This window comes from Papio anubis, chromosome 12 (genome assembly GCF_008728515.1).
Source record: "Papio anubis isolate 15944 chromosome 12, Panubis1.0, whole genome shotgun sequence".
Classification (NCBI taxonomy): domain Eukaryota; kingdom Metazoa; phylum Chordata; class Mammalia; order Primates; family Cercopithecidae; genus Papio; species Papio anubis.
Genome location: NC_044987.1, coordinates 31,988,189 through 32,003,662, shown reverse-complemented (window position 1 = coordinate 32,003,662; position 15,474 = coordinate 31,988,189). Strand labels below are relative to the sequence as shown.

At 38.9% G+C, this 15,474-nt stretch overlaps 1 protein-coding gene across 12 annotated transcripts in view; it reads left to right on the top strand.

Annotated features, from left to right (window-relative positions):
* Positions 1-14,997, top strand: part of YAP1 (Yes associated protein 1) — a 124,984-nt gene extending 109,987 nt beyond the window's left edge. For 9 of the 12 annotated variants that reach the window (XM_021926474.2, XM_021926470.2, XM_021926472.2 and 6 more), the window contains 3 exons: positions 4,909-5,039; positions 9,055-9,167; positions 11,281-11,753. In XM_021926474.2, coding sequence (XP_021782166.1) covers positions 4,909-5,039; positions 9,055-9,167; positions 11,281-11,519 — 483 coding nt within the window. In that variant the 3' untranslated portion in view covers positions 11,520-11,753. Of the gene's footprint in view, positions 1-4,908; positions 5,040-9,054; positions 9,168-11,280 lie in introns of all 12 variants that reach the window. The other 3 variants (XM_021926471.2, XM_017948899.3, XM_021926468.2) reach the window with 2 other exon arrangements.
* The last annotated feature ends 477 nt before the right edge of the window (positions 14,998-15,474 follow it).

The following is a 15,474-nucleotide window of genomic DNA, read 5'->3' as shown; positions in this document are numbered from 1 at the left end:
ATAATGGCAAGAAGAATAGTCTGTGTATGTTACGTACAGACACAGCCTTCCATTTTTCTTCTCGAATATTTTGATCCATACTTGGTTGACTCCATGGATATGAAAGGGTGACTATATTTGTTTTCATGCCAGATTCTTCCCTCTTTGATTAATAATACACTCTCCTGCCACCAGTAAGTAAAGTGTCTTTTTTTAATTGATTCTTTCAAGTCTAATTTAGGTGAATCCTTAAGTTACTCTTAGTCATGGCTCAAATATAGGTTTAATGAGAAGAGTGTTTCCATAGCCCTTCAAAGGGTCAGATATCTCCTTAGGTAACATAAAATGATTTTCCTGCTTACTGACACCTCTAAGTTATCTTTCTTTATAAATCTGCATAGTTGGTTCTGTAGTGTGTGCTGACATAGAAATTCAGTTGTAAAAAGTAAAAATTTCATGGCTTTTAACATACATAGTGGCCAAATTCAAAGCATCAAAAACGTGGAGAGTCTAGTCTACACAGGATACTAGTTTTAACCTAATAAAAGTCAATTTTATTTAAAGGCTAAAATAAAAAGTTATAAAAATAATATGAAATTTATAGCCAATTCAGTTATTTTAGTTATGACTTACAGGTTAGTGTTATATATTTGTTTTGTGCTACAAATATGAGCATACCTTCTCTGACAAAGCAAATGAAAGTCTTTAGGATATTCTCAAATACTCCCATGTTTTGTCACAGAACTCTAGCCATCAGCCTCATCTGGAGCCTATAATTGTATTCATTTTAAAGTTTACTGTTAAATACATCCTCGTATTTTAAGAGCAATATAGATTCTTCAAGGAATTATAAGTTGTTTTATGCTCCAAAGTAATCCATTCACTCTGCCCTCAGGGGGCACAGAAAAAATAATTACAATATTGTGTGATAAGTGCTGTGTTCAGGGTGTTAAAGACATGACATCTTTGTGTCTAATCCAATCTCAAGATTGAGATGGGATCACCACTGAGAGTATCTTCAAGAAGATAGTGCCTTCACCAGGTCTTAAATAATATAGAAGAAAGGCATGGTATTGAGAAGATGTGTCCTCCCACAGACAGACTACAACGAGTGTAGTATCATTGTTTTTAAAGTCACTTCTCACTTTGTAAGAAGAGCCTGGGGAGGTGTCAAAAGTAGAAGATAGAAAAGAAATAAGAGGGACCCCCATAAGACTGCAAGAAAAGTTAAAAAGATGATGAGTGTAAATGAAGTTACTTTTGAGGGGAGCAGGAAGAGGTGGCAAGAGGGGCCAGAAAAATCAAAGATTATACCTGATGGCCTGTTTTTTTGTTGTTGTTGTTTTGGGTTTGTTTTTTTTTTTGCTTGCTTGCTTGCTTGTTTTGAGACAGAGTCTCACTCTGTCACCTAGGCTGGAGTGCAGTGGTGCGATCTCGGCTCACTGCAACCTCAGCCTCCTGAGTAGCTGGGACTATAGGCATGTGCCACCATGCGCAGCTAATTTTTTTGTATTTTTAGTAGAGACGGGGTTTCACCACGTTGGTCAGGCTGGTCTCCAACTCCTGACCTCAAATGATGCGCCCCCCTCGGCCTCCCAAAATGCTGGGTTTACAGGCGTGAGCCACCGCACCTGGCCGATGGCCTCAATGTTCTAATGTAGATGGAAAAGAAATCGACATGGACTTCACTGGCTGGTCATGGTGGCTCACGCCTGTAATCCTAACACTTTGGGAGGCCAGTCGCTTGAGCTCAGGTGTTCAAGACCAATGTGAGCAACATATAGTGAGACCTTGTCTCTACAAAAAGTTTAGAAGAAGAAAAAAAAAAAGAAATGGACTTCCCTGAATAGGGGCTTGAGAGAGTATGCCATATTTGGAGTAGTGACCATGAGGATGTGAGAAAGAACTGACCAGGAATGAAACAAAACAAAACAAAAAAACAATAAATGATACTAAGGGTCCATCCAAAACCAAAGACCATTAATTTGTAATGATAACATTCTGGATAGTTGTGTGGGTTTTTTTTTGTTGTTGTTGTTGTTTTTCCTTTTCCCTTAGCATTTCTCAGCAATCTCAGTATAAAAACGGAACAAACACACTTTGGCATTGCTTTGGGGTTGGGATTTGCTGGGCTGAGTTAAAATTCTATGTATATCAGGAATCTAAAAGGTGCTTATGCTGTTTTGAATGATCAGTCCTGAATTCAAGCTTGTAGGGAAGGAGGAAAAAAAAATAAGATACCAAAAGAGAGCCAATAGACTAGAATAGTAAGGAGAGATGGGTCTGGAGTCTCTGAGGTTGGAGGGCGGGTAGAGTGGACATGAGTTTATGCAGGAACTGGTTAGAAAAAATGTGGTGAGAAAGTAGGATAAGTGCATGTAAGATTTTTGGGAGAGAAATTTCTAAGCCAGTTCCAGGATATGACTGACAGACTTAATGACTGAAATACAGTGATGAAGTGGTCAGTATCATTTCAGTGTAAAGGCGATCCCAGCATTTCAACAATGGGTTATTATATGGGTTTTATGTGTGGATGTCATAATTCCCATGTGATAAATGCAGTTGGAATGAAGTGAAACGCTGATCGTCGTCTCAAAACATGACTTAAGATTTTAGAATTGGTTTGGTTTCAAATAACAGGATCTTAGTGGCTGTGCAATGGGTGATTGAGTGGGGTAGAGATGAAGGTCACTGGAATCCAGAAGGTTCAGGAAGCTGTCGGGTTAAGTGAATTGTCCATTTAATACTGAAGCATGTTAAGAGGCATGGAGAATACTTGGAGTGGCAAGAGACTTTGACCAGGCTCCAGAATTCTCCCGTATATAAGATGGAGTAACGAAGAGATCAGTACATTTGAGTGCAGGAAGCTGTTTGCCTTGCAGGGAAGATGGGCAAACAATTTTGGCATTTGGCCAAGACCCTAGGTCCCCTCTCAGGACATTGGGGATTGTTTTTTTAATGTATAGGATTGAAAAGAAAAGGAATTTTATTGATACTATTAACAAAATATTAAATAGAAATTTGTGATATAATGTGCTTCTTTTTAATGTATAAATAACAAGATCTAAAGCTAGGTGCAGTGGCTTACTTACACTTGTAATCCCAGCACTTTGGGCAGCTGAGGCAGGTAGATCATCTGAGCCTGGGAGGTTGAGACCAGCTGGGCAACAAGGCAAAACTCTGTCTCTACAAAAATACAAAAAAAATCAGCTTGGTATGGTGGTGTGCCCCTGTGGCTGTAGCTACTCATGAGGCTGAGGGCAGGAGGATTACTTGAGCCTGAAAGGTCAAGGCTGCAGTGAGCTATGATTGCACCACTGCATTCCAGACTGGGTGACAGAGTGAGACCCTGTCTCAAAAAGATTGGGAAAAAAAAAAAATCTAGAAGCACATCTTATAACCACTGCAACATTGAAATAGCACTGATCATAAATGGTATTTTAAAATATTTGCAGCAACTACAATGTGATACGAAAACATCTGTATGTTCTATTGGTGAAAAGTTAGGTACAGTGAATACTAATGGTGCATACTACATTGGAGAAAATGTTGATAAAGTTAGCGAAAATTAATGTACAATTGTTTTTTTTAACCCCATCCAATTTTACCCCACTTCAGAGACTGAATTCTGTCATGGTCCACTGGTTAAGCAACTCTGGTTTAAAGGATGGTATATCCAGAAGGCATAAACCTAAAGAAAAATAAGTGGTATTTGCATGCAGGAGAATTGTAGCTGAGCAGTGGCAGCGTAGAGCTAGGAGAAGCTTTCCATACTTCAGGACCCCATGGCTATTGTAGAGGTGAGGGCTGGAGATGGTGGGGCTGTGCCTTAGTGAGCAGACTTGACTCAGAAAGCTGTGTGGAAGGATGAGGGAATTAGGCCAGTATCCTTTGTGATAAAAAACTGTATGTATTCCAAATCAAACCCAAAAAGTAGAGGGAAAGGAAGCTGATGGTGTAAGTAAAGATGATGTTTACGATAGGTGGAGAAGCACAGTGAAAATTCTTAGGAGGGTAAGAAACAGTGAACAGATAGAGAAAAAAGACAGAGTAGTAATGAGGGTGCTAGGGATGGGTCACAGTGAGATGAACCGTTTTTGAGGTTCTAGGCAAATACAGGCTGAAACCTGGGATGTTTGGAAACCCATGAAGGCAGGCCTTCTGGAACCATCAGAGTAGCAGCCCACGGCCTTTGCTCAGGCTTCCAGGGAGAATCCTGCTGAGAAATTGTTGGATGTCCCTGAAGACATTTTACCCCATTTTAAATATTATGTTTGTGGTGGAGAAGCCTTGGGCTTGTGTTTTTACTTCTGATGTCTTTTTTTCATTTTCCTCCTCTCTCCCTGCTAGAGAATAGAACATATTCTATCCAGCTCAGGATAGAAAAACCTGAAGTCAGAATGAGACATTTAATAGCAAAGTGTGAAATAGTGTTGGGGATTGGGGAAGGATTGGTGTCTTATAGGAAAATCATCAGATGCTATTCTTCCTACTTTTTTTTTTTTTTTCCTGTGGGTTCCAAACACAAAACCATATGAGAGTTGGTGAGTAAAAACAAACTTTAAGAATTACATTTTAAAGGCCAGACTTGCCATTCTATAATAACCCAAAGTAGGATTTGGGAGTGTCTGCCACAGTAAGGAAAATAACAAAATGAAAACAAAGTAGCAAAACGTATATGGGGGAGTGGGGATTAATATAACTAGACAGACTTTAAATATATGTAACTTAATTTTTAGTCATTTGAAATGGATAGAAGAATTAGGTCATTTTGATTGGGGAATGTATTAACTTTAAACTAGATGTTTTTAATCTGTTTTTAATCTGTCTGCACGGTTACTCTGATGAACGTTTTATTTCTTTAAACCTAACATTAAATATGTTAATCAGTAGATTGATTCTCTTTGGCTTTGCTTTATTTTTAATTAGGAATTAGCACTGCGTAGCCAGTTACCAACACTGGAGCAGGATGGTGGGACTCAAAATCCAGTGTCTTCTCCCGGGATGTCTCAGGAATTGAGAACAATGACGACCAATAGTTCAGATCCTTTCCTTAACAGGTTAGTGAAAGTTGCTACTGATGAATGTCTGAAAAGGATCATTGCTTTAAAATCATTCTGCTTAGTGCTTGTAATAGTTATTTGGAACATCTGTGTGGGCCAGAAACCATAGCTGTAAATGAATCTCTCTGTAAATGGCAAGTACATGCAGAGTTGAGGATTAAAAGTTGTCTCCTGTGAGAGGAAGTGAGCTGTTCAGACTTGTACAAGGGATACTTATTCAAAGTCACAACGTGTTTGCTTCTGCCTATACTGTTGACTAACAGTTACTTAAAATTACAGAATCACGAAGGAACATGTGAATGTCAAAGGCATGAATTGCATGTTAAACCTATTTAGGATTGCATTGTAAGGATCACTGGAAGGAATTTTCCACATAGCTATTCAACCTAAAATGTTTTACCCAGCAGCACTGTAAGGCCTCATGTTCTTGCGGGCTATAGTCCAAGGAGATAAAGTGTAAGGTTGTGCCTCTTTCAAAAATGCATTAAGATTAACGGCAGTATTTGAAAATAACATAGCTTAGGGATGCTTCTTAGTGAGTTACCACAAATCCTGGGTTTCAGACAGATTGCAGTATTATATAAACTGCCATTTTGAAGTCTGTAAGCTGAAACAGGTCATATTCTTTGCCTAGGAAGTCATTTAAGATTAAGATTTGGTCGGGCGCGGTGGCTCAAGCCTGTAATCTCAGCACTTTGGGAGGCCGAGACAGGTGGATCACGAGGTCAGGAGATCGAGACCATCCTGGCTAACACGGTGAAACCCCGTCTCTACTAAAAAATACAAAAAGCTAGCTGGGCGAGGTGGCTGACGCCTGTAGTCCCAGCTACTCGGGAGGCTGAGGCAGGAGAATGGCGTGAACCCGGGAGGCAGAGCTTGCAGTGAGCTGAGATCCCGCCACTGTACTCCAGCCTGGGCGACAGAGCGAGACTCTGTCTCAAAAAAAAAAAAAAAAGATTAAGATTTAACTAAAATTAATTCTTCTAGGTTGTAAAATATCTGTGGAGTTTCAAACTTTTTAAAATATGGGGATACTAACACACTTTCTTAAACACCTAAAAGTATTTTGCACTAGGAAAACTATTGCATCACCTTTTCAGTTCTCACCAATTAAATTGGAAACTTAGTAATTCCAAGAGAAAATATCTTACCCTGCTAAAAATATTTAGTGCAATAGAATTCACCATTTACTCAGTTTTTAAGGTTAGTGCTGGTGGCCTAGTTGGAAGGTTTGATTTTGAAGGCCACCTAAAATGTATTTTAAGTTTGTATTTACTCTTCTGACATTTCTGTCTAAAAGTAAGTGTATTTATGTAAGATTATAGTTCTAGACTTAAACTGAGGCTAATTAAGAGAGGCATAGCCTCAAAACTTTATTTCCAACAAGGAAAATTTCATCTCCATGTAAAATTTCATCTCCTGTCTTATTGAAGGACCTATATTAATCCCAGGGATAAAAATTAGACCATTTTAAAAATGGATAGGCTGCATATCCTTCTGACAGTCACTTATGAAGTTTTTTTTCTTAAAACTTTTGATGAGAGCTGGGCTATAATTTGAGATTCTATTTTCTGGGAAGATCAGAGTGGCAGATAATCAATGTTACTAATCTAAGGACAGAATTATATATGCATTATCTGCAGTACCCCCAGTTTCTAATAATAACATATATCTGACTTTGGCTTTTTTTTGTTCTTTAAAAAAAAAAAAAACTCTTGGCTATGGTGGCTCACGCCTGTAATCCCAGCGCTTTGGGAGGCCGAGGCGGGTGGACCACCACCTGGGATAAGGAGTTCGAGACCAGCCTGACCAACATGGTGAAACCCCGTCTTTACTAAAAATACAAAATTAGCTGGGCGTGGTCACGCATGCCTATCATCCCAGCTACTCGGGAGGCTGAGGCAGGAGAATCGCTTGAATTCAGGAGGCGGAGGTTGCAGTGAGCCAAGATCATGCCATTGCACTCCAGCCTGGGCAACAAGAGTGAAACTTCGTCTCAAAAACAAAAAGACAAACAAAAAAAAACCTCTTGATGGTTTTTCTCTTGTTTACTATTTGATTTATATATATTCCTTAAGCTCTAAATACTTTTTCCCCCAACTTGCCATGGCATTGACTCTTAGTAGTAACGCAAACTTCCCTTATCTCCCTTTTACTTTTGAGATCCCTCAAAGCTCACTCAGATGTCCCCCTCCATGAAACCTTTACCCTTTACTTTCAAGCTCCTTGTTTGTTGTGAAAGTACTGTGCTTACATAGTTCATATAGCCCCTGTATATGATTCAGTAGTATATTTGTTCATTTCCCTCCTTGAAGTTGTGAGTCTCTCACAAAACATTGTTTGTAGGTGGTGGTGGTGGTGAACCTCGTTATCCTCAAAGCCTAGTCTAATGCCTGTCATGTAGTAGCAGATGCTCAGTGAATGTTTATTGAATGAGTGGGGCCTGTAGGAGGTGAGGTTCTGCAGGGAGCAGTTCCTCACCAGAAAAATGGCCCTGTAAACTCTGTCCTCAGGAATGCCCATGTGCTTCCCCTGTGGTTTGGAATGAACTCTGCACAACTCTGTAAGTTCAGCTATTCAGTAATAGACTAAAATGTCTGATGTGCGTCCCATGCTTAGCAGCCGAATAGAGTGATGACTAGGACCAGGCTCTTGTCCCAGATCAGGGCAGGCAAAATACAAACAAGCCAAATCCTGAGGCCTTCTCATCCATGGCTGCATTGTATATCAGTGGTCTCAGAGGCAAGTATATGTTTTCTTGGATCTGTGTGAAGCTTTTGAGCATTGGCAAAATCTGGCAGAAGCATTAGAGTAAACCAGTGATTGCAGTATATAGAATGAGGGGAGAGAGAGAACAAGGCAAACGCATTGCATCATTTAGGGAAGGCAGTTGGGGTACTGACTGAGCTTGTAGCCTTGAGCAATTGTTAAACTTGTTTTTATTTTTTAACTTTTATGTAAGTTAAATAGCTGCTTTTAAATGTACAAGCTATAGAGAAAGTTAAAGTTCACACATGTACACAGACCATTGAAGAATAACAGCTGCCTTGATTTTATGCTTTTCTCCAAGATTTTCTAGAGTTAGTAGAACTGAGAATTTTCTAGAGTTAGTAGAACTCAGTGAATGCCCGCTGATGTCTAGATGCTACCAGCTTAGGAGAGTGTTCCATTTATCAGAGTAATGGATATTTACCATACTTGAATGTAAATCTGGGAAACCTTGCTTAGTCTAAAGTGAAAATCTGTGTCGGGTCATTTTATTTTCAAGGGATGTGCCTTGCAGTTTTTTGTTTTGCTCTTTTCTTTAACTGGAGCTATATGATCTCCCGTTTCCTTTCGTACTAAAGTGTTTGAGGCTTTTTCCTCCCCCGCCCAAACACAGAAGCAGGGAGATCAAGCCATGAGTATTCTTATCTTATCAGCAGTGACTCATCTATTTTGGTTCAGTCCTAAAAGGAATTCTGGTGGTTTATTTGGGGTTGATTTTTCCTTGGCTTATGTTCTCTGCACAAGAGCTAGGAATTTAACTTGAATCTAGTGCAGACCTGTCTCCTCGCCCACCTGGAGTTTGTGTTTTGACCTCTCTGTCTGTGCCACCACCACCTGGAGAATTGAGACCTTGGGACAAGTAAGTTGTGTGGGTTCCTCCCCACCTCCAGATTCAAATGGTATTACAGAGAGGAGAATACTCATGCAGAGAATTGTCTGCCAGCCAGGAAAACTAACTGGGGGTACCTTTTTTTGTCCCTTATTGTCAAAAAGCACAGAACCTTAGGAGAAATCTTGGCTCTTTAGGGCTGCTAGCTTCAATTAGGATTAACTTGTCTATTTCACTTCATAGCACAAGCCCTGTCTACGGCCCTGAGGGAGGGGCTTGTTTCAGACATTGCAGAGCAGGAATTTTCACTAATCCTCTTTGAGAATTATGTTGGTACTCAGCAGGTGTTTATTTTTACCTTGAATTGATTTTTAAAATTTTTTGTGTTGGTCTTTAACTGTCATGTTTTTGTAGTGGCACCTATCACTCTCGAGATGAGAGTACAGACAGTGGACTAAGCATGAGCAGCTACAGTGTCCCTCGCACCCCAGATGACTTCCTGAACAGCGTTGATGAGATGGATACAGGTTGGTATTCTTTATTCCTCTTAGTAGCCTGACTTACAGTCGGATATGTTATCACCAGGTCTAATAAGGTATTGTAAGCAAAGATTATTCAGAAGAAAACCAATTAAAATCCTGTAAATTCGAATTAAATTGAGCCTGCTTTGTCTCTATATGGTGATTTGTAACTGGTATTTTCCTAGTTTAAAAAAATATGTATCATGAATTGGCCGGGTGCGGTGACTCATGCCTGTAACCTCAGCATTTTGGGAGGCCAAAGTAGGCGTATTTCTTGAGCCCAGGAGTTCAAGACCAGTCTGGGCAACATGGTGAAACCCCATCTCTACAAAAAAATACAAAAATAAGCCAGGTGTTGTGGTACGTGCCTGTGGTCCCAGCTACTCAGGAGGCTGATGTGGGAGGATGGATTGAGCCCTGGTGATCACACCACTACACTCCAGTTTGGGTGACAGAATGAGACCCGTTCTCAAAAAAAAAAAAAAAAAAGAAAATCATAAATTGGATATATTAGCTCTATTTGAATAAAACTCTGGCAGCATGACTTATGTTAGCATGTTGATCTTAACTGGCAAGACAAACTGAAGTGCCTGTTAGAACATCTCTCTCCTTATTATGGATTTGTGTCCTTAATTTTGAGAAATGTCTACATGTTTTTCAGTGTTTGTTTTCATCTTTTCTCTAAAAGAGTTTTTGGTCCACCTTAGGTGTTACGGGGCTCAGGAAACCAGATGGGAAAGACTAGGAGGTGGGGCCCACTTACTTTATTAGAATAGTTGCAGAAGGCCAGGTGCGGTGGCTTACACCTGTAATCCCAGCACTTTGGGAGGCCGAGGTGGCCAGATCACCTGAGGTCAGGAGTTCAAGACCAGTCTGGCCAACATGGTGAAACCCTGTCTCTACTAAAAATACATAAATTAGCCATGTGTGGTGGTGTGCGCCTGTAATCCCAGCTACTCAGGAGACTGAGGCAGGAGAATCATTTGAACCCAGGAGGCGGAGGTTGCAGTGAGCCGAGATCACACCACTGCACTCCAGCCTGGGTGACGGAGCAAGACTCTGTCTCAAAAAAAAAAAAAAAGGAATAGTTACAGGGGTCTTGCAGGAGCTAAGAAATACCTGCCTCACAGGGGTAATTAAGGAAGCATTTCTCCTGTGGCTTACCTGGCAACCATTGCCTTAAACTTGACAACTGCCAGACTGCATGAATTGGCAGGGAAATGAAGCTGTTCTTTAGCTACCAACTCTTTCGCTAACTGCTTCTCTTCTGAAAGTGTTTAGCAAGGCTTTTGTGCCTGTACTCATCCAGCTCCTGGCTTTGATGCTTTCTAGAATCCACACTACCCCCTCCTCTCTGCTTACCTAGATTTTAAATCATCCTTAGGAGCCACTTCAAACCCATTTCACACACAACACTTTTACTTCTCTAATCTGTATTTCTCTCTTCTCTAGATCCCTATAGCACTTAATGATTTGTATTAGTTTTTCTGAAAGTATGTTCTATTGAAGCTCTGAGGAATGTTAATGTTGTCATATGCAAAAAAGGCTCTGTGGCGGAGTAAGTTTGGGAAACCTAGAAGCAAGGCTAAGAAGATGTATTTCTTCAAAGCCCTCTGGGAAGCTTGTTTTGCTGTTATGAAGGTGCATAAGGGTGAAATAAAGTATTCATGCAGTCCTTTTATTTTAATGTTTCCCAAAGTGTTTTTAAGACCAAGGAAGTTCTATACCACTCGTTTTTATGTTTAGTCTTATTATGGTGGTGCTTATCTGGAAGACAGGGTAGTGATGCTGTTGTGTTGTGTTCTTGTTCTTTCTCCCCCTGCTGCATATAATTTTTCAAGGACTTTTTTATTTTTTTAATGACTCCCTTTAGTGCTCAGCACATAATAGCAATCGAGCTGTTATTGGATATCTGAACAAATGTTGAAGCAAAAGTAAACTCGGCATTGTTATTTTGTTACCTGTGAGTTGTTTGACCTGATATAAATTCTAGGTATCAGTTTAGGTCAGTCAGGAGCGCTTTTCTTTCCCTGTGCATTTCTGTATGCTCATATGATACAGCCCTGATGTTAGCTTTTCAAAAAGGACTTTGTTATCTCTCTGTGTGTGTTTCCACTAGGTGATACTATCAACCAAAGCACCCTGCCCTCACAGCAGAACCGTTTCCCAGACTACCTTGAAGCCATTCCTGGGACAAATGTGGACCTTGGAACACTGGAAGGAGATGGAATGAACATAGAAGGAGAGGAGTTGATGCCAAGTCTGCAGGAAGCTTTGAGTTCTGACATCCTTAATGACATGGAGTCTGTTTTGGCTGCCACCAAGCTAGATAAAGAAAGCTTTCTTACATGGTTATAGAGCCCTCAGGCAGACTGAATTCTAAATCTGTGAAGGATCTAAGGAGACATACGCACCTGAAATTTCCATAAGCCAGTTGCAGTTTTCTGGCTAATACAGAAAAAGATGAACAAACGTCCAGCAAGATACTTTAATCCTCTATTTTGCTCTTCCTTGTCCATTGCTGCTGTTAATATATTGCTGACCTCTTTCACAGTTGGCTCTAAAGAATCAAAAAAAAGAAAAAAACTTTTTGTTTCTTTTGCTATTATAACTACTGTTCATTTTGGGGGCTGGGGGAAGTGAGCCTGTTTGGATGATGGATGCCATTCCTTTTGCCCAGTTAAATGTTCACCAGTCATTTTAACTAAATACTCAGACTTAGAAGTCAGATGCTTTATGTCACAGCATTTAGTTTGCTCACCAGTTGTTTCTTCAGCTGCCTTTGGCCAGTGGAAAAACATGATTTACTGGTCTGACAAGCCAAAAATGTTCTATCTGATATTAAATACTTAATGCTGATTTGAAGAGATAGCTGAAACCAAGGCTGAAGCCTGTTTTACTTTCAGTATTTTCCTTTCCTCCTAGTGCTATCATTAGTCACATAGTGACCTTGATTTTATTTTAGGAGCTTATAAGGCATGAGACAATTTCCATAGAAATATATTAATTATTGCCACATACTCTAGTATAGATTTTGGTGGATAATTTTGTGGGTGTGCATTTTGTTTTGTTGGGGTTTTTTTTGGCGGGGCGGTGGGGGGTGTTGATTGGTTGGTTTTGTCGGAACCTAGGCAAATGACCATATTAGTGAATCTGTTCATAGTTGTAGCTTGGGACGGTTATTATAGTTGTTTTGGTAAAATCTTCATTTCCTGGTTTTTTTACCACCTTATTTAAATCTTGATTATCTGCTCTCTCTTTTATATACATACACACACCCAAACGTAACATTTATAATAGTGTGGTAGTGGAATGTATCCTTTTTTTAGGTTTCCCTACTTTCCAGTTAATTTTTAAAATGGTAGCGCTTTGTATGCATTTAGAATACGTGACTAGTAGTTTATATTTCACTGGTAGTTTAAATCTGGTTGGGGCAGTCTGCAGATGTTTGAGGTAGTTTAGTGTTCTAGAAAGAGTTATTACTATGGATAGTTCTAGGGGAGTGCTCCATGCCCTCTGGACATACGGTAGATATCTGATGAATTGGAAAGCAGCAAACCAGAAATGGCTTTATTTTAACCCTTGGACTCCCTTGGACTAATTGACTCCCTTGGACTAATTTTTAAGTCTCTGTTGGAAATCACTGAGTAGGTTCATAATGTGCATGACAGAAATAAGCTTTATAGTGGTTTACCTTCATTTAGCTTTGGAAGTTTACCTTTACCTTAGTTTTGGAAGTAAATTCTAGTTTGTAGTTCTCATTTGTAATGAACACATTAACGACTAGATTAAAATATTGCCTTCAAGATTGTTCTTACTTATAAGACTTGCTCCTACTTCTATGCTGAAAATTGACCCTGGATAGAATTATAAAGTCATGAGTTAGCTGGAAAAGTGACCAGATTAATAAATGTATATTGGTAGTTGAATTTAGCAAAGAAATAGAGATAATCATGATTATACCTTTATTTTTACAGGAAGAGATGATGTAACTAGAGTATGTGTCTACAGGAGTAATAATGGTTTCCAAAGAGTATTTTTTAAAGGAACAAAAGTGAGCATGAATTAACTCTTCAGTATAAGCTATGAAGTAATAGTTGGTTGTGAATTAAAGTGGCACCAGCTAGCACCTCTATGTTTTAAGGGTCTTTCAATGTTTCTAGAATAAGCCCTTATTTTCAAGGGTTTATAACAGGCATAAAATCTCTTCTCCTGGCAAAAGCTGCTATGAAAAGCCTCAGCTTGGGAAGATAGATTTTTCCCCCCCAATTACAAAATCTAAGTATTTTGGCCCTTCAGTTTGGAGGAGTGTAAAAGTTGGAAGTAAGAAGTTTTATTTTAAGTACTTTCAGTGCTCAAAAAAAATGCAATCACTGTGTTGTATATAATAGTTCATAGGTTGATCACTGATAATAATTGACTCTAAGGCTTTTATTAAGAAAACAGCAGAAAGATTAAATCTTGCATTAAGTCTGGGGGGAAATGGCGACTGCAGATGGAGTTTTAGAGTAGTAATGAAATTCTACCTAGAATGCAAAATTGGGTATATGAATTATATAGCATGTTGTTGGGATTTTTTTTAATGTGCAGAAGATCAAAGCTACTTGGAAGGAGTGCCTATAATTTGCCAGTAGCCACAAATTAAGATTATATCTTATGTATCAGCAGAGTAGCTTTAGCTTAGGGGGAGGGTGGGAAAGTTTGGGGGGTTGTGAAGATTTAGGGGGGACCTTGATAGAGAACTTGATAAACTTCTTTCTCTTTAATAAAGACTTGTCTTCACACCTTGCTGCCATTAAAGGCAGCTGTTCCTAGAATTTCAATCACTTAAGTACACCCACAACACAATAATATGGAGGTCTTCATTTCCCCTCGACTTTGATTTGCCCAGTTATACCTCAGTGTTGTAGCAGTACTGTGATACCTGGCACAGTGCTTTGATCTTATGATGCCCTCTGTACTGACCTGAAGGAGACCTAAGAGTCCTTTCCCTTTTTGAGTTTGAATCATAGCCTTGATGTGGTCTCTTGTTTTATGTCCTTGTTCCTAATGTAAAAGTGCTTAACTGCTTCTTGGTTGTATTGGGTAGCATTGGGATAAGATTTTAACTGGGTATTCTTGAATTGCTTTTACAATAAACCAATTTTATAATCTTTGAATTTATCAGCTTTTTACATTTGTGTTCTTTTCAGTCAGGGCTTCTTAGATCTACTTATGGTTGATGGAGCACATTGATTTGGAGTTTCAGATCTTCCAAAGCACTATTTGTTGTAATAACTATTTTCTAAATATAGTGCCTTTAAAGGAAAAATGAACACAGGGAAGTGACTTTGCTACAAATAATGTTGCTGTTTTAAGTATTCATATTAAATACATGCCTTCTATATGGAACATGGCAGAAAGACTGAAAAATAACAGTAATTGTGTAATTCAGAATTCATATCAATCAGTGTTGAAACTCAAACATTGCAAAAGTGGGTGGCAATATTCAGTGCTTAACAATTTTATAGCGTTGGTACATCTGAGAAATGAGTGCTCAGGTGGATTTTATCCTTGCAAGCATGTTTTTATAAGAATTGTGGGTGTGCCTATCATAACAATTGTTTTCTGTATCTTGAAAAAGTATTCTCCACATTTTAAATGTTTTATATTAGAGAATTCTTTAATGCACACTTGTCAAATATATATATATAGTACCAATGTTACCTTTTTATTTTTTGTTTTAGATGTAAGAGCATGCTCATATGTTAGGTACTTACATAAATTGTTACATTATTTTTTCTTATGTAATACCTTTTTATTTGTTTATGTGGTTCAAATATATTCTTTCCTTAAACTCTTCTTTGTTGTTTTTAACAATTGATACTTAAAACTTTTTTTTTTTTTTTTACTTCTTAATGGTCTTCGAATAGAACAAGAACTGGAAATAAAAGGTGATCAGAGGAAGACAGGTTAAACTTAAGGTTCGTTTTGCTTTAAGTTAGGCTTGGCATTTGGAGCTTTTGAAGTATGGATATATACAATTTTTTTAACTTTGTGTTCTTCACATACACCATCCTCATCAATGGTAGTGTCTAAGCAGAATTGTGTCTGCTTCATTCTTAAATGACTTCACTACATGTGACAGCACAGAGGAAACTGAAAACGTAAGAAGACAGCACTGTCTTTCAGAATGGCCTTTGGTTTTACTTATTTAATATATTCTCTCAGGCCAGGCAGGCAGATCACCTGAGGTTGGGAGTTCAAGACCAGCCTAACCAACATGGAGAAACCCTGTCTCTACTAAAAATACGAAATTAGCCGGGCGTGGTGC